Source organism: Lissotriton helveticus, chromosome 8 (genome assembly GCF_964261635.1).
Source record: "Lissotriton helveticus chromosome 8, aLisHel1.1, whole genome shotgun sequence".
In the NCBI taxonomy this organism is placed as follows: Eukaryota; Metazoa; Chordata; class Amphibia; order Caudata; family Salamandridae; genus Lissotriton; species Lissotriton helveticus.
In genome coordinates this window covers 1,299,531,577-1,299,551,629 of record NC_136069.1, presented here as the reverse complement: position 1 = coordinate 1,299,551,629, position 20,053 = coordinate 1,299,531,577, and the positions used below count along the sequence as shown (strand labels likewise).

The 20,053-nt window shown below is 44.5% G+C and overlaps 1 protein-coding gene across 2 annotated transcripts in view; it reads right to left on the bottom strand.

Annotated features, from left to right (window-relative positions):
- The window catches only part of OTC (ornithine transcarbamylase), a 248,363-nt gene that overhangs the window by 31,211 nt on the left and 197,099 nt on the right, over window positions 1–20,053 (bottom strand). For both annotated transcript variants that reach the window (XM_078658269.1, XM_078658268.1), the window contains exons 5-6: window positions 16,866–17,019; window positions 2,674–2,796 (exon numbers count right to left, since the gene is read on the bottom strand). In XM_078658269.1, coding sequence (XP_078514395.1) covers window positions 2,674–2,796; window positions 16,866–17,019 — 277 coding nt within the window. The remainder of the gene's footprint in view (window positions 1–2,673; window positions 2,797–16,865; window positions 17,020–20,053) is intronic.

Sequence of the window (20,053 nt, the reverse complement as noted above, 5' to 3'; positions counted from 1 at the left end):
AAAGGCACATCGGGCTACCAGTCCCTACAATTTTGCCAAGTTTCGTGCAAATCCATTCAGCCGTTCGGGCTAAAAGTGAGGCCAACCGCCCTATGGAAAACTCAATGTTAAAAACACGTTTTGGGACCCCCCTTTTTTCTCGGCCCCCACTGGACGAACCTCCCCCAAATTTTCAAGGGCTGCTCAGAAACAAAATGTGCCATTTTCCTGAAAATTTCAGCCGATTCCGTCCACAAACGCCAAAGTTATTAGACATAGAATTTTCAAAAAACCCATAGAGAAAAAATCCTAACTATATATACCTACTGGCGACCGCCAGTAGGTAATATATATATATATTGAGATGCACATAGTACGATAAAATACATCAATTCATGAAATTCATAAGCTGACAGTAAATACACATGTAAAACACATTTCATTCCAAAATTAATCCAGGAGCAAAAAAAACTGCAATGAAAAACTCCACATGACATGAACACAAAAAACAAGTTTAGAGAGCTTTCTTTCTAGATTAAGCCACAAAAAGTGCATAAAGTGCTCAATGTGCAAAAAGCAAGAAGGTGCTACACAGTCTTTTAGACCTACCCCGAGGCTTCCTCCATAAACCGCCCATAGAGTTTAGAGAATTTCTTAATCTCCCCATTAGGCATTGCATACAGCAATTCCTTATTTCTGACATGCTTCATTTTTTGCATCCATTCCCCCATTGTGGGAATCAGCTGTGTCCGCTACTTTTGGAGTAATAAGGATCTGGCAACTGCCATTGCTACATATAATAATTTTACAAATTTAGTGGTTAGACAAGAAGCAGGATCGTACCCACAACTTTCCACTAGATAATTGGAGCTAGTTTAACCTGCCAATCTTTCTCGAAATACTGACATATTTCATTCCAAAATTCCTGAATAGGAGGACACAGACCAATTACATGCAACCGATTTGCAGCAGCCCTCGAGGCACATTGAATGAAATGCCTAACCAGCTAGGGTTGATTTGTGCAAGAAATTGCGGGGTTCTATATAACAACCATTTACTAAAAAATAACATTCAGCGCCAATTGGCTCCTCTCCGGATAGTAAAATGTTGTATATTGAACCCCCCCCCACATCTTCGTTGTTAATGCCATCCCTTCGGATTTTACCCATTTTGTGATTGTTTTTTTTACTAAGACGAGGTCCCTTCATGAAAGCGAACAATCTTTTCCATTCCCCAGGGCACTTATCATCATGAGCTTCGAGTAATTCGGTTACCACTTCTTGACCACTGCTAATCTGTCTGGAGTCTAAATTACTAAATACTTTATTCAACATTCTAAAAGAGCCAAGAAGCAGAAAGTCACCTTGAAATAATTTGCAGACTTCAGACATGCATAACCCTCTCTCACCAGATAAAAAGTCCACTAGCTTCTTGAACCCACTTTGTTCCACTTTTTCACTGGTGCCAAATTAGGGGCCGATTAGGATGGTGGTGAATCCGCATCCTCCGGGCCGGCGGAAGCCACCGCCGGCATGGAGGATGCGGATTCACCGCCACGGCCACAGAAAACACCCACCGCCAGATTAGGATGGCGGTGGGATTGCGGTGGGACCAGCGGCGGACGGCAGGTCCGTCCGCCGCTGATGCGCGGGGTGTGGAGGGCTATTTGGTGGCGGTGTCTGCAAGACACCGTCAGCCAAATTACGATGTGCATTGAAACATGCTTTTCCACGGCGGCTTTTCCGCCGTGGAAAAGCATGTGGTCTTTGGTGTTTGGGGGCCCGTTGTGGGCCCCCAGGGTGTCAGGGGGTAGGGGGTGCACATGGGGGGTACCTATGGTACCCCCCAGCATTTACATGCACAAAGCGGCAGGCACCGTGCGGTGCCTGCCGCTTTGTGCATGTAAATGTAAAACATGCATTTTTAACCTTGCGGCAGAACCCGCCGCAAGGTTAAAGATACGGGATGTGACCGCCAGGATGGCGGTCACATCCTAATTGCACCGGAGGGACCGCCGCTGCCCCTGTGGACGGTCCCTCCACCTCGGGGGTGGCGGACGGACGCAGGTCCGTCCGCCATCCTAATAGGCCCCATAGTGTCAGAATCCATAACTAGTTCTGACAAAGGTGTAAGCGCATTAATATGAGGAATGGCGTACCTCCTATAGAGATCCATGCGCTTCCAGAAGAACCACTTCAGACTTTTGGATGACTTTGATGATTTCAACACATCACGTATATCATACTTTCTAAAGATCAGCTGCACAAAATAATTCTTAAAAATACCATTACAGAGTTCTGCATTAAACCTGGACTTATACTGTGCAAAATAGGCAAAATATTAATCCTTAAGATTCGGAAGCGCCAAACCACCTTTTTCCAGCTCTTCATATAAAGTGCTCAGTGCTAATCTGGCGATTGTTTTTTGTGAGATGAATGATGTAAACATAGACTCCACTTTTTAAAATAATGATGTTATTAAAACACATTGGATGGCCGAAAAGAAAACATTACACAATGGAAGAATCAACATTTTAATGAGAGCGACCTTCTCTAGCAAGGTTAAATGAAGTGAGTTCCATCATGCAAAACAAATCTTGAATTTTTAAAAGCAAAGGGGGTTAGTTGTATATATTTGTTCTATTTCTTGCAACATTTTTTAGTAACAATTAAAAAAAAAATCCTTGACCCTTACCTTTGGCGTGGCTATACGCAGGTGCATTCCAAACTTAGCAGCGCTCATCATGATGGAGTGTAGCACATTGTTACCATCGCCAATCCAGGATACTGTTAGTCCTTTTAGATGGCCATAATGTTCCTGCCAAGAAAGTAACATGTCTGCTCATTGTGATTTGTTGAAGAAGTTTAATCAGAAGTGGATTGGGTCAGGCTTGAGCTTATTTATGGGAGAGAATGGAGTGGAGTGTTAGCAGTGAAGATTACTTTCCTCTTTTACTTCCGGTATGTATGTACATACACCAGGGTTCTTGTTGTAGATAAGTAGATGTAGACAGCAGGACACTTCTTGGTAGTTATAAGTTAGGTTTATTGAATAACAGCAGAGCAACACACCTAGCCAGCTGACCAGACCTTCAACTGTCAAGTCTGGAACCTCCAAGTAGAACATAGAATGTAGACAGGCATTGTGGGAGGCTAGTAGGTAAGAGCATAGAGGAAAGTGTGATGCCAGCAGGTGGCCATGTTGGAAGGAGAACTAGTTTACTACACATCCTCCTCCTTTAGCTAGAAAAGTCAAATGACCGCAGGTGGCCATGTTGGGAGGAGCATATGTTTACTACAGTTCTCCAAACTCGTTCCTGGAGGGCCGGATCCATGGCAGATTTTTAATATAAGCACATTTATCTAAATGGGGATATGCTAAAAATCTGCTATGGATACAGCCCTCCAGGACTGACTTTGGAGTAAGCTGATCTACACACTCTAGAACTAGCACAGAAAATCCGCATCCGTAATATAACTTCCTTCCGTGCTAAGGCCTTTTCTAACGTTATCTCATACATTAAAGTGATTTGAAGGCTACCTACAGCGCTCTACAAAACCCTTGAATGAATTCCTGTTATTAAAAGCTGCTGCCATGAGTACTAAGGAGAGAGCAAGCAAGCTTCCACTTTCCACAAATGATCAAACTGTTGCTGATACAAAGCTTATCAGTTTGTTTGGTAGAATGGATAGTTTCGAAAGGTGATTGGGTGTGTGTTGAATTGTTTTCCGTTTTACCACATTTATCTTGGAAGTCACTGTTCCCTTGGTATATTTGCTACTAAATCTCTAGGTATCTAAGATATTTTTTCTGTGTTTCTTTGCTGGTTCTATGTCCCAGTATTGCACACGAAAAAAATGTAAAGAAATAAATAAAGAAATAAAACTATTGGAAGTTAAAATACTGAGAGTGTGTTTTTATATGACCAAATAAATATAATGAAAGTAATTAGGTGCAGTATAATTATTCACTCCCAAATTTCCTCTTAGCTCTCTATCTTCGGTTGCCCTTCTTTCCTTCCTGACAGCAGTGGCGGCTCCCCATTAGGGCGGAGGAACGCTTCCCTGTTGCCAGTTCAGCAAAAGTGAAAAATCGAAGGGTAATCAAATTAATTACGTGTTATTTTTCACTGCTCCCAGCCCCAGCAGTGTTTGAGGGTAGGACATTGTTGCTTACTGGCAGCAGGGGAGTGGTGCTCACTCCACCAGTTTACACTGCACAAGTCTCTTTCACCGGCCGTCTTGCGACGGCAAGTGCGACATGCACAGTGTAATCCTCGCCACCAAGCTGTCTCAGACAGCTGAGTGGAGAGCAGGTACACAGTGCTTGTAGGAGCCTGTAGGGGTGTTGAGACAGCTGCTCCAGCCAATCCTGGTGATGCTATCATGCTGCTCATCTGCAGTATGAGAGCAGTGTCAGGATTTGCAGAAGGGGGTTGCCTGAGGCTTCATGAGGTGCCGTCGTGCTGACATTTAAAACATTTTTTTATCTCTTTGCCCCCCACTCAATTTGTCTTTTGGTCCCCACAACGCCCCTACAGTGTTGAGGGTCACCCCCTGCCACTGAACGTCAGTACCCCCGGACAGGGGCGGTGGGTGAGATTTGAAAGTGGTGGGGCGCAAAGTGATTATCATGCAGCACCGTAGCGAGCGAGCGCAGCGAGCAAGCCCGAACCCCAAAAGTGGGGTTTGGGGGGATAACCCCCCACCAAGAAAATTTTGCAAAAAAAGAAGAAAAATCGTGCATTTTCAAGCAAATTTGAGAAAGCAGGAAGGTTAATAAAGCAATTGTGAAAGTGCAGTTATTACATTAATAGATGGCATAACATAGGTAGCTGCTTATTCAGTATAACCACAGAGCTTCATACATTCCGTCCTATTATGCTCAGGTGCTGAATTCAGACTATAAGACTTTCATGGAAATTTCAGCTCTAAGAGTAGAAGAAGTTGCACAGCAGTTGGGAAACAGCCTTCAAAAAGCATTGGGAACCACGCTTGTACTCAAGCTGGACAGCCCAAAGCAACTAAAACCAGAAAATAAAAAGCAGGCAACTGTGAGTTACAAACTACAAAGACAATGGTAAGCAATAGGTGAAATGTATTCCCAGAGAAGCTTTTAAAATTTCCCCACGATGTCATGAGCAAACCAAATAGCTGCACCGTCTGGTAGGCTTCAACCTAAAAATGAGGCTCTGTGGAATAAAATGTTTGCCTAGGATCACAAAGTTTGGATAAGCAGGGAAGCCGGTATTGCACGTTATCTGATTTTATGTTTTGAGATTTAGCCACCAGATGTGTGTGTCTCTCTCTCTCTCTCTCTCTCTGTCTGTCTCTCTCTGTCTCTGTCCCTCTCTCTCCCTCTCTCTCGCCCTCTCCCTCACCCTCACCCTCTCCCTCGTTCTCTTTCTCCAAATTGCAGTTTTATATAGTGCGAACTCGACCTAAAGGTATCAGAGCGCTTTACATGAGCTGGGCGAGAACACACATCCTATACTTCGTAACGTGTCCCTTTATATTTGTGGCAGGATGTCGAAGTGTTCTACAACCTCTGTCATGCTTGGTGGTAATGATTCACCCATTCAGCGCTCACCTTTGGCCAGTTAGCATCCTTCGTGAAAACAAATATGATGCCACTCCGCTTTATGCAGAAAAACTCCACTCCCCTGCTTTCAATGGATCAGATGTCTCTCGCAATAACAAGTAGTATTTTCATTGTAGCCCCGCAGAAACTGCGGCTATAGCGATGGCAACGTGTATGACACTGACAGGACACTGTTTAATGGCCCGGAAAAGTTTTTTTTAATTCCAGCCTCGCAATAACAAGTTATTCTAAAGAATAACGTCTGTAATAAGTCTGCAGCCTCGCAGAAATCATAAGATGTGAAAACTGCAGGGCCACACAAAAGGGGAGAGGGTGTGGTCTGACGGCTAGCGTGGCCGACTTTGGTGCTGGAAAACAAGGTTCGAGCCTCGTATCAAGCTAAAGCTTTTTTATGACACTCACGAGTGGCTCTATTTCTTAATTCAACCCTCGATATTTCTTAATCCAACCGTGGTGGCTGGCTGGGTGGTTCATGGATGGATGCGTGATGGGTGGGTGGATGGATGCATGCATGATGAGTGGATGCATGATGGATGGGTGGGTGGATGGATGCATGAATGAATGATGGATGGGTGGATGGATGAGTGGGTGGCTGGGTGGTGGATGGATGGATGCTTGATGTGACAACGTGTGTGAAAGGACACTCTTTAATGGTCCCAAAAAGTTTTATTTCATTCCAGCCTCGCCAACGTTTCTGGCATGACAGGTTAAGTGTCACTAAGTCTTCTTACGTGGCAATGGTCCACAGGTAGTGAACAAAATACAAAATGTGCCTTGTGCTGTTGTTGTGGACACGTTCCCCCTGGCAGCCCACGGGGAAACGCATGGTGCCCGCTGCGGCCAGTCCAGCCCTGTCTGTGTATTTATACACCTTAACTTATAATTCAAGATTTTTAGGCAACATTGGGCTTGAATTAGCTAAAAATGTATAATAACATGCAAAGTTGCCCCTAACTCTGATGCACACTGCTAATTCTGCTGTTTGGCTGAAGCTCAGACTCTGACGCACACCGCTAATTCCGCTGTTTGGCTGATGCTCAATAAAGGGTGATTACCTCCCACCACCTTCCCAATTATAGATTATATCACGCTGCATACAGTTGATTCACTAAGGTTTTGTTGAGTGTAGAGGCTTGAGGTTTCATATGCTGTGAACTGCACAAAGTACACTCTGCACTTCCAGGTGTGTACAAATGTACGAAAGCCACTAAACAATAACAAACAAAACCAAGGTATTATTAGTAATGTGAATTAATTTGCTATCGAAATGCCTTTCTTTCTGTTACCAGGCACATTATGGTAGGACAATGGCCACGCCTGCATTGGACATGTTTAATTCAACAGAGACTCATTATTAGAAATAATGAGAAACTGTTAACATTTAAACCTTTCCCTCAACATCAGCCATTTCCTCGCAAACCAAGACATACCACCTTACATTTCTTAAGAAATACATTTGTGACGCAGTTCTTGGCAAACATGTCACGAATCTCTGGCGAGTTCATCCACTGCTACTCATATTGCTTAAAACACCAATTGCGAACAAACATTTCTCAACCCGAGACTCCTTTCCCTCTCCAACTGGCGGCTAATTTTCATTTCATTTCTTGCAATATTGGTTCGGAGATAATTACTTTTAATGTCAGAAAGATTTAGTTTAATAATATATCATCTCTATTAGGCTGCGGGGAGGGTAATTAAAAGTGTGCCGGATAGCAGCAGGGAAGCAGATGGCCTTTGCTTACACTGATGCAGTCGGTAAATAAAAGTAAAAAGTCAATGGCAAGAAGATGGGGAAAATCTGTTGGAACTGAAACCTGTTAATGCACCAAACATTAACAGATGCATCAAAAAAAAGAAAAAAACACTGGCATGTTTAGAAAATAAAATGAACAGGCGTCCCTGGCCCCGGGGCCCACGAGTCTGTGCAACGGCTTGATGTGTAGATTTTGCAACGTAAACACAAGAAACCCCCGTCCTTATTTAAAGTGTATTTTAAGAGCACATTTTGTATAATAATTATATGACTGCTGTCAGGGCCTAGTGCCACTGCCAGGCCGGGGCACACACGAGGAAGAAACAGAGGCATTGGGGCAAAGGCTGTGCTCGGTGATGAGTGAGTGAGTGCTTTGGATTGAAAGGCGCACTCTTACGACACCCGCCTTCGGATTAGTGCATGCGGTGAACCCCTTAAATCGGCGTCTCTGCAACTTTCTGACACAAAACAGTCAGGCCGCAGCACCGTGCGCAGTTTACACAGTGCATTGATGCGAGCGCCTGACGGTGTACTATTTATCCCTGGGCTCTGCACCAAGGCCTCCAGCAAGGGCCACCATTTTACAGTGGTGAGGATACAAACGGGCATCTCCAGCCCTTGGCATGACACGTGCAAGCTGGCAGAGCAGAGCTTTGAAATGAGACGTGCCCCCAGGGTGACACGGAGCTGCAGGCTGTGCTGCTGGGCATGTCTTTATGGCGAGGGTAGAGTGGGGGGAGGGGGGTGTAACCTTTTGGGCAGACGGACGGGAGGACCATTGTATTTAGAGTACTTCAAAGTATTCTACCCGGTATGCTTGCAAAATGGGAGTCGGAGACTTTTGGAACTCATTCTAGATGTACACTTACTTACTGATCTGGGAACGGGATGAAAGGGTCAAGGTGATCGCCGATTACTTATCGATTGCTAAAACTAGTGTGTATGTGATTCTACAATTGCTTTTGTGTAAACCATACCCACGACGAGGATGAATATTGCCTGGAAATACACTGTTCCATATTTCCGTGGTATCTCAAATGCACTCTTATTTATTTGAGGCCCATGCTTGACTGTTACTTCTATCTCTATTTCAAGCAGCTTACATTCTCCGTTCCTTTTGCACATCCATTGTTCGCTTTCAATGGCCCCGTCAGTTTGCTCGTCTTTCCATCCTAAATCCGTGGCACAGCTGGTCTCGATCTCATTTTTTCACGCTGATCTTTAATATATACAATAGCTAGAGAGGTCACGTACAGTGATGCACACCACTCATTATTGCCATTCGTCCATCCTTTACCATTGCCAACAGTACTCTGTCTCCAACTCCCGCTGGGTGTTCAGATTTTCTGAGCTTCTTTCACTTACACTTTTTGGTCGGTGTACGCCTTTCATCAGTATTGCACGCGTTTCCAAACATGCATGAAAAGTGAAACCGAATGAGAAATTTTAGGTTCCACCAGTTGAATACAGCTTTCTAATTTATAAAGCTTGAAAAGTATCGCCAAATTAATTTGTGCTAGACAAGGCAATGCTAAATGGGATCAATCGGCAACATCCTCCTTTAAAAACCTATTACAAGACAGATACATATTAAATGATATCGTATGTAGAAACTTGGGGTGAAGACATGCATATCCGTCATACCTCTAGTTATGTTTGGCTGCAATAATGGACATTTCATAACTCAGCTTGCATGGTTTGGAGGTGTAGTGCTATCTCAGACCCGCGCTGAAGACAAGGCATAACACAGACCTGCGCAGGAAAGGGCCTAACTTACTCTCGACAAGTCATGGGCACTGCGGCAACTCCTACTCCTCCACCCCCAGCACGGTCTTCGCCGTCCTTTCCGGACCTACAGCAGGGTTTTTCGCTCAGTTAGCCCAATTTACCACGTCTAGTGTGCGGCCTTGCTAGTCCAAGTTTTTGCTTTGCATTTTTGGGCTTGCGGTCCTTATAGAACATCATAAAAATGAGAACTCGACCCTGGAGGAAAATGTAAGTTTCTGATCTTGTAGCCTCATAGAGTTGCCTTTAAGGAACGGCATATCAATAATCAGACATCACGGCTCTGTCGTACACCGACCAAAGTTCAGCTATTTGCGACGGGTCTAATACAGATATAATAAATGGGCCAATAGTTTGGCATGCAGAGAAATACACATATATACCCTAATCCCATTCCCAGACTAACAATTCGAACAGCAAGAAATATCACTTTACACCCTCAGATAAATTACACAGTTCATAGGTAAAGGGATGTCGGGGTCCGCACATATTGTGATCGCCGAACGCCGATGGCCCCAGTGCAGGCCACATGTTCTCATGCAGCAGGACACTCAAGACCCCAAACCACCCATGTCGTGGTCTGCACCAAATAAATGACCTATCAAAAGCCAGAGGTGGCCAATAGTATTACTTGCAATTAGGGGCAAAATATTGTCACTGCCCTAACACATTTCGCTGCATAAACTACAGTTAGTCGTGATTCCATTACATTGCTCGCTAGCAGCAAGGTAGGAGTGCAATACTGATATTTACGGTGTATGTTTACTTACCACTGTCCACACAGTACTGTCTCCACTCCACACGAGCAGCACACGAGTCCGGTCGACGTCACTCCACACAGACACAACCACCACGAGGCGAGTCGGACTAGTGAACCGTTAACGCGGAGCTTACGGATCCAAGTACGAGGACAGCAGCGCTGCGCGCCAATGGCCAATCACTGCATGACTACAAGAAGTCAGATACAGTGATTGGCCATTGTGCACTGAGGCTGAGCCATCCACGCGGGGCATCCAATATGGATTGCCCCTGCTCTGCGGAACGTTGACCAGCCAATCCTGGCGCTGCATGGGCGCCAGGATTGGCTTGGAGGGCACATTAATTGCTCGCCCTGTCGCCCTTTTTACGCCGGGGCTGCGCTGCATGTGAATAAACATGCACCCCCCTACTCACTATGTGGGGCAGCTTAATATGCGCATGCTCGGGCAAGTTTCTGCCCCAAGCTGTGATGTGCGTTCAAGTTCTGACTCGTCGTCTCGTGACGTCTCGACTGACTCTTGACTTGTCAATCACTCACACCGTCACACGCACCAGCCCGCCCCCCTGAGCACTCCCGTTTCAGTCGGGTGCTGCCCGACGGCGCGAAAAAGAGTCAACTGTCAGGAAGTTGGAACATTTATTTAAATTATTTACTGGCAGCCGCCGGGTCCATGGGGCTGGTGGGGCTACGCCCCTACGCCCCAATGGACGCACCGCTGCTGCCCCCGGATCCCCTTTTTGTCCAATATTCCCCCTTCCCAACATGTTATCCTTCCCTATTTCGTTAATCGCTATGCACCAAGTTGCCAATTACAGATCCGTTGTCATCCTTCCCCTTGTGAATGTTGCCATCTTGACTTTCTATACTGTTTTTGACTCTTTATGCCCAAGTAGTTTTTAATTTCCTATCCAGACATTGACTCTTTCGGGACGATTCACAAAAACATTTATGAGTAAAGTGAGTAGTACTACAGCAGTCATCTTTTACCTACTCCTACCTGTAAACCTAATTGACCCCAGAAAGATATAAATTGGGAATGAAATGAGAATTCTCATACTCATATACAGTTAGTACAAATAGTAAGGACGGTGCCCTGGTTGCACTTAATAGAGAGCTGTAAAAATTAAAAATCCATGTTTGTAAAGCGCCAACTACTCACTCTTACGGGTCTCAAGGCGCTGGGGGCCGTCGTGGAAATTAAGTGAGCTATTGCCCAGTCACATGGTGCTGAGCTGAGCCATGACTAAGGCTCTGGAGTTGATGCGGAGGGTAGGGTGGGTTTCTTAAAGTGAGTATCAGTGAGTCAAAAAGATGCTCGGAATACTTGTTCATCCAATCCTTGACCTCTCTGCAAAGTGCACAAGGCAATGGACACGTATTCCAATTGCAAATGTGATTCTGTACAGTGTGTGGAAAGAAGCTATACAATTGTCAAAATATTGACATTGACAGGTGACTGTATAATAGTTCATTTTCGCAGTGCCTTGCAGGTGGGATGCATTCTTCACACTCTAAGGTTTAAAGGTAGCTCTAGGGACCGAATTTCAGTGCTTACATTGCAGGCCGCGAGATGGAATGGTCACTCACTCACGTCAAAGTAAAAACTACAATATACTGCTCCGCAATCGCTATGAACCTTTGAGCCAGCTGGAGCATCTTGACTGACTGGGTGCAGCCACTGTTGAAGAGGACTTGAAAAAGCATATTGTGCTCAGTAGGCCCACAGATTTAAGGGTTCTCAGTTGGAACATAGTAGGGGTGCGGGGCAAGTTATCAGATGTTGGTTGGATTGCAATGGTGTCTACATTTGATGTCATCTGTTTACATGAGACGTGGGATGCCCAGGGTAAGTATGGGCTCAAAATGCATTCCGCTCGCGGAATTTGCAAATTTTCGGCAAATTCGGGATCCGCGAATCTCGCAAAATTGCCGAAAAATTCACAAATTCGCTCGCGGGCGGATTTTTTTGCACATGCCCGAGTTTAAGCTCAAATAATCAGCCCAAACAACTAGTGAGCACGGTCTAGGCTAGGCAGGTGTGCTCCACGAGTTTCTCGAGCGCAATCCCCGTGTACTTCCTGTGACCAGGAGGCTGCTTTCTTCTCATCTGCTGCTCTGATCGGTTGCTGACCCTTTATAAACAAGAGGCATGTGAACTCGCATAGAAGCCCCGCCCGTTTGGCCCCGACACACACACACTAGGGTATGCAACGTATTCCCGCCCTAACCTCACTATGATGGACAGCTCACTCGAGGGACCTCGGCGTCTTTCGGCGCGGTGGCCAAGTTACAGACACACGTGGTCATTGGAGACAACTCTTCTGGCCCTTTACGCAGCTGTAGTGTAGCAAAAGCACTATACATTTACCCAACGAGGTAGCACTTACTGATTAGCCAATAGAAAGTACTCTAGTTGAGTAGAGGTATGGCACAACACGGTGGCATCTTCGTGGATAAGTATGCATCCAGGATTCATTCTGGCATGATGCTCCTGTCACAAAAATTAAACCTCAACAGGAAGCACTTACAGATATAAGCAGGTGCCCGAGTTGAATCTCAAATTCAGTTGCGCATTATAATCAGCCCAAACAACTATTGAGCACGGTCCAGGTGTGCTTACTCCCCATATCTACCACCTACAATTAGATGTAATCCTTGATGGAGGTCTTTGCATCCACGAGTTTCTCGAGCGCAATCCCCGTGTACTTCCTGTGACCAGGAGGCTGCTTTCTTCTCATCTGCTGCTCTGATCGGTTACTGACCCTTTATAAACAAGAGGCATGTGAACTCGCATAGAAGCCCCACCTGTTTGGCCCCGACACACACACACTAGGGTATGCAACGTCTTCCCGCCCTTACCTCACTATGATGGACAGCTCACTAGAGGGACCTGGCTGCCTTTCGGAGCGGTGGCAAAGTTACAGACGCACGTGGTCACATTATGTGTAAATGGCAAAAAAATCGGCGAGTTTGTGGGAAAATCCACAAACTTATGGATTTGTTTGCCATTTTGCGCAAATTCGTGGATCGCGAATCTGCAAAATTCACCCATACTTAGCCCAGGGGTGCTTATACCTGGACGGATTTGCCATTTTGTCACCTAGTGGGTGTGCTAGTCCTTGCTACACTTGTCAACTTGGACCTTAATTGTAAAGTTGAATTTATTAGGCCCAAATCGACAGACATTCTTGGTACCCTTTTGACCTTTCCAAACAAATGTAGAATGCTGGTAGTCAACTTTTATACTGCAGCTGTATCCAGGAAAACACTGGATGCCGTCTCCAGTTTAAGAGTTTTTATAGATGATTGTTTTCCATTCAGAGTCTTTATTTATTGTGATTGTGTTATTGGGGGGTTTTAATCTGCACCCTTGTTTCTCCTGTCAAGACAATTACGTATTTAGAGACAGGGGCATTTCCTCCGATATGGCAGAGGAGCGTCACCCCACTGCCTGCAGAGGCAAATGAAAAGTAAAATGATTTAAGTGCACATCATTTCATTTTTCATCCTCTTCTTGTCTTGGGGGTGGGGCCACAGCACTGCCGCAGGGCGGGGCAGAGTGGTGGGCCCTGCTGTCAGTGAACATGGTTTGGCCGGCTGTCTCAGCCAGCCAAACCTTCATGCGCACTGACATCTCTCCAACCCAGCTGTATTGCTGGGTATAGAGATCAGCAGGCACAGGGTCCCAAGTCCCAATGGAGCGTTAAACCAGCGCACTCCGCCCAATCCCAATGCTGCTCTCATGGTGAGAGCAACGTGGGGGTTAGCCACAGGAGAAGCTGGGAGCTTCAACCTGTAACAGAGGAGAAGCCCTGGGAGCAGTGCGGCGAGCAGAAGACCAGCAGGTAAGTTTTATTGATTTTTTTTATTTCAGCCCCATCACACTGCCCCCGTGCTGCGTCCCTGACGCTGCCCTTCCCACACTGCCTCCACCCCACCACATTTCCCTTACTGCAGCCGTGGCCCATGGAGGGAGTTACGGGGGGCAGGAAGGCGGGGCGGGGGAGGGGCAGGGTGAGGTTTGCTAAAAACCGGAATATGGATAATTGGAAGTAAGTAAACAATTTAATTAATAAAACAAATTTCGTAGCGCGCACTGCATCGCATTTTGCAAGGCCCCCGGGCCAGGCGGAGTACCTGGTGATCTTTATAACTCCCTTGTCAACGTGTGGGTCCCTTTAATAACTCTGCATTTAAAAGCAGCTGCTATAGGCTCCCCGCCACCGACATGGGTTAGTTGGTTATTGTCCCAATTTTTTATAAGAGAAATAGATCAGACTCTGCTTGTTACAGGTCCATATCCCTTCTTGATTCGGAGGTTAAAATTATAGGTCAGGTGCTGTTGGATTGGCTTTCAACTTGGGCAGAGGAGCACAGCATTTTGTCTTATCTGCAATATTGGTTCAGGTTGGGACAGGGCATCATTGAACATATCTTGAATCTTTGTCTGTTGATCTGTAAGTACATTAAGGCTATGGGGAGTGTAACCCACCTTGCCTTCATGGACCTCAGCTCAGCTTTCGGAAGAGTTAATCGCTCTAAGCTGTGGTCCATGTTGGCTCAGATGGGGGTAGAACCTGCACTAGTTCACTTTCTGCATGATTTGCAGAAAGATCTTTCATCATCTGTTAGATATGGCTCTAATGGGGAATGCACACCGCACTTTAAATTGGAGCGTAGCATTCGCCAGGGTTGCATACAAGCACACTTTTAAGTAAAACATTTGTATCAATGACTGGAATCAGCTTTGAGGGAATTCCCCCTTGATGTTCCTAGCGTTGGAGGTCAACTAATCCCTGATCTTCTTTATGCAGATCATACTGTTTCAATTGCACGGACCACCAGGGAGTTACAGCGACTCTTAGACCATTTTTATTGATTTTATGAATAGCCATGACTTGTCCACCAATTTCTCCAAATCACATGTGATTGAGTTTGGCCCATCTAAGACTAAAACTATGAAATTTGTAGGGTCACCACATTAGCCAGGTTGATAAGTTTCGAAATATGGGTGTTCAATTTGATTCTTGCCTTAACTGGCATTCATTGATAAATTATAAAGTAATGGCTTTCAATAGGGCTATGTATAGTATTGGAGACTTCTCTCGTCAGTTAGGGCGCACACACATAGACAGTTCTGGATATTTTTAAGGCCAAATGCCTCCAGATAGTCAGCTATGGTTGTGGTATTTGGGGCAATGGGTCTGTTCCACCAATACAAATAGCTGAACAAAAATTTCTCAGGAGCTTCTTAGGGGTTCCACAAAGTTCTTCTTCTGAAGTTGTTCATGAAGAGTTGAGTATGGGTTATGTTATAGATTGTATTCGTCTTTGCCCTTTGTTGCTTTGGCACTCGGTTTGGACAAAAGGAGAGCTAGGACTTAAATGTGTGATCGTGGATGATTGCATAAATCTGGACAACTCATTACAAATCCCTTGGATGTTCTATGTTTTTCTAATATGAAAAGGGAGACGTGAGCCTTATACTGATCCAAGTTGTATTGTTAAAACTGACAACAAATGGGTGAACCAAGTGGTAAGGGGTAAGATGGCAGCAGAATGAGAGGCAATAGCATTGAACAAGCATTCAGTATGCCATATGATATTGGTGAAAACTATGAGTGATGTGGAGCCTTATCTTACTATGGTCATGTCCAGCTATCATCGAAGATTTTTTACTTTTTTCGGCTTAATTTATTTCCGCAGCTTTTGCCCGCCAATTATGGTTGTTATAAGCATTCCATGTTGTTCTTGTGTGAATGTGACAATGTCTCTGCTGGTGACACTTTGCATATAGTTAGGATTTGCCCAAGACATAACACTTTGGGCTATAAATTAATACATCCACTTTCGATGGCTATGAATTTTAATTAAGTGTAACCTTCACTGTTTTAAAGTATTTTAAACTGTAATCCATGTTGATGTCGTCATGTATGTAATGTATCACACTGTGATTTACTTTTATGAGTTTATTTTTAAAATGTAATCAAGTATATTATATTGATTGATATTCATAAGGTGAATGTACAAGAAAAGGCAGTGCTTACAGTTGAGTGAGTATGTTGTCTGTTTGGGTGTGGTGAAGTGAAGGAAATGCGAGGAACTGCATTTAAGAGAGAGTGGAAAGAGGGTGCTGAAGAGAAAAGAGATGCGGTGTAACGTATACAGATGTACAAGATGTGGCTTGGAAAAGGGTGTACATGTCTAATATAGAGTGAACATAAAGAGGATGATTTAGATATTCTGAAGACCTCTACCCCTTCCACAGGCCTCAGTAATGTTTAATTTACAGTCACACAATTTCATAATGAAAACATTGTCAGTAATAATTATTTCCAACAAAATCATTGTTGTTACTCATTTATCTTAAACAGCTAACAACCATTGAACACGCCGCTAGTCCTGGCTGGTTTTAGATGTATGTCAGTTGTTGTGTTATACTGCCGGACTCAATAACAGAAAAGTCAGCGCGGAACCAAAATACCAGTTGGGTGGCACACAATTGGCATCACAGAAATTTAGTTTACGAGGTAAAGCCACGCGGATAATTACATTGACCACACGTCCTTTAGAGAACCCCACTTTTTCAGCCCACTTTTAGACCAGCAAACAATCATAGGGCAGTTTTTATGTAAGATGACTCTCAAAAATGCATTCTCAGCTATGGTTGATATGTAGTAAAGTATTAAAAAATTTAATCTTCTTCAGTAATCGTTTGTTTGCATGTAACATGGCAATGTTTCTAGTAGTTAGACAACCTAATGTATTAAAATCGTGCATCCATTCCAAATTCACCATTTTCATATTGATCTTGTTTGGTACACCAACCATCCATCTGGTTTACAGAACCACCTATCTGGCTTACAGAAACCTATTTTGTTTAGATAGCTAGTGAGGAACATGTACTCCCTTTTTCAAAACAAACAAAGAGAGGTGTTTTCTTTGGCAAAAATCTCCTCTTTAGATCATGTGGGACTATTGTACCTGTATAGTGAGGTAGTCAGCTAAGATCTGGAGAGGGTGGTACACTTCGGAGAGTCCATTGACAATTGGAATGGAGGCTTCTTGTGCAAGTAGATCCAGATCGCTATGTCGATAAACGCGGGCCAAGACTGCATCCGTCATTCCGGATAATACACTGTAGTAGAGAAAATGTGAGATTGTCAAAAGGAAACCGTAGAAATGTGCTGCTTTTCAAACATTTTGGTATAAAAGAGCATTCTATTTTCCCAGGGTTTGACAGGGAAGATTAAAAGACTTATTTGGAGCCTGGCAATTGGCCCTGGCAGGCAGGCCTCTAGCCCACATGATGAGAGGAGGCATTGGCCTCCGCTTCCCTGCAGAAGTTCACCCACCCAATTGTGAGGTGTGCACCTGCCTGCTGGGGTTCTCTCTACTCTTAGTACATCTTCCAGCAGTGCCAGGTTCTCTCACATAGAACTGAAACCGCATAGGCAATGGTAATTCAAACATCTCGCACACACCCACACACTCTCTCTTGCTTTCTCTCTCTCTCTCTAGAGTAGGGTTCTCAATAGTGTGTCATGGATGGACAGATTCATGCCAGCCTATTAGCATGGCTCTATTTAGATAAATGTAATTATCTTTCAAATATGGCATGGATCTGGCCCTCCAGGACCCATTTTGGGGAACCCTGTTCAAGAGGTTTAGAGAAGGCATCCATAGTGCATGCGGATATGCATGCTGATAGCTGAAGGTATACGCTACAAACTGTCAGCATGTGGGCACCAGGATATGGGTGAAATGTAGTTCTTCCAGCAGTCTTACGTTAAAAGTGAGATTATCCAATAATATTTTGAGAAAGAATCTGGACAAGAGAAGCATGATGCAAGATATGGAACTCCAGAGCTCCTGGCCCACAAGCTCATCAAGCTGTAATTCAGAGGGAAAGTTGCCAAGAAACAAAAACAAAGAGCCTTCTAGGTACGGCGCCCAGCCAAAAGCAGCCCCCTGCAACAGATGTGGCGTACAGCATGGAAAACAGATCGAAATTGGGCCCGCAACTGAGCCGAGCACCGAGTGGCAGGATGTCATACATGTGTCTCTGGGCAAGGGTGGGGTGATGTTGCAATGCTGAGAGGTTCCAGTTATTCCCAATTTACAATGAGTAGGTGAGAATCTGAACATGTGGGTGCAAACATGGGAGTTCCTCCCCCTACTACCCTGTAACAAAGAGGCGAATGGGACTCACACTGCATAGGCACCTTCTCGCCCATTTGCCTGCAGCTCAGTAGTTGCAAGACTAGAGATTTGGGCCTGGAGCATGGTTGATTGGAGTTGACTTCCTACACCTGAGCAGAGAACAGAAGAAATTGCTGGCAGAACACCACAGTGAGTGAGGAGTGAATGTGGTTGAGGGCCTGATTGAACTGACAACTGCTGTGGCTTTCCCCTCAGTCCTGTGCACACTTCCCCCAGCCCCCTTGAGGACTGGAAATCTAGGGCTCAAGGAAGGAAAGTCCAGATAATGCAAATGAAGCATTACTGAAAGTGGCATCCAGGAGGCAAAACAAAAACATAAACAAAGGAATGTTGCCCAAAAACACTTGTGTTCCATCCAATAAATGCCCTCAGAAACTTTAAGTGGTTATCACCAAATTTATGCACAGATGGCAGCTTGACAGAGCTCCTGCACATAACAAGACGAGAGCCAACACTAAAGACATGGCACAATGAGCAGGCAAAGAAAGGGGCCAATGGCGCATCACGACTAATGCTAGAATGACCATCAGTCAAATTCGACATGATAGTGCAAGATGTCCGTGAGAGAAGGACCATCCTAGAAACTAACAAAGACATAGTGTTGTTAGACATCAACCTTCTAAAAAAAGACCAGAAGAAAGTGGGGAAAGCACAATGAAACTCGAAACAGTCATGCTCGTTACTTCCCTCAGGTAGCAAACTTGAGAATCTAGAACACAGGGCAGAAGATGCCAAACGATGTTGGCACTTAGCAATATTGAGATAGGGAGGATCTTGGAGAAGATGGAAAGACCCTGCATGGAGATCTTTCAGGAAGACTGGCTGAGTAAGACGGTGGCACCAAACAGCCTTTCCGAAGTTGTTCTAACCTTGCTGAACTTCAGAAATGGGAAAATATTTTGCAAACAGCCAGGAAACAGGGTACAAGGACAATAGAAAAGAAAAAAGTCCAGATTTTTTCTGGAATACACAGTGGCCATGCAACACAAATGCAATTCCTTTAAGGATATAATGAAACAACTTCAGTAACTGAATGTAAAACGACATGTTGATGTTCCCAGCTGAGTTGAAAATCATGGACAAAGATAACATGCATTTTTCATGGAAGCAGACGAATTTGGACCTGGGTAGAAGAAACCACCAGAATATGAAAGCCTTTTACAACCTAAAAGGAGACAGAGTAGCCCTCCAACAAACCATATGAAGAAACAGGAACAGACTTGTAAGATGACCCAGCACAGATGGCGACTAATAGGGCCCATTAAGTAGTTGAGGTGAAAAACTACAGGAACCCACTGGCAGCCCACTCCAAAAGAGACAAGACAACAACAAAAGAATCACAAAGAGATGAAGAAACAATACTTGCTGTCACCCCATGACCGTCGACGTTATAGTCTGAAGAGCAGTAACAAAACCCGGACTCCTGGCAACGAATATGAGAAATCTGCAAGAGACTGGGTATGGGCAGACAGTTAAAGTCAATCTATATATATATATATATATATATATATATATATATATATATAAATATAAATATATATATATATATAATATATATATATATATATATATATATATATATATATATATATATATATATATATATATATATATATATATATATATCCAAACCTTTGCAGGCACTCAATTGAGGGAGACCACACGTGGAAAGGTAAGTTCAGGGTTTAATGGTCACACTGCCAGCACAGGGTAAAACATCAGCACCCCATCAGAATTAAAAGCCGGACGCGTTTCGGGACTTCCACGTCCCTTCATCTGCGGCATACTGGTCAGTTACTGCAAGCGCTGTGGAGCTGAAGCGCACCTGCATTCATTACCTGCCACGGGAGTGGCTGAATGCAAAGCCTCTTGGGAGTTGTGGTCCGTCGCTCATCATCCCCAATGCAATAATAAATACCCAAAGTTCTTGCCCAAGTGGGATGATCGGG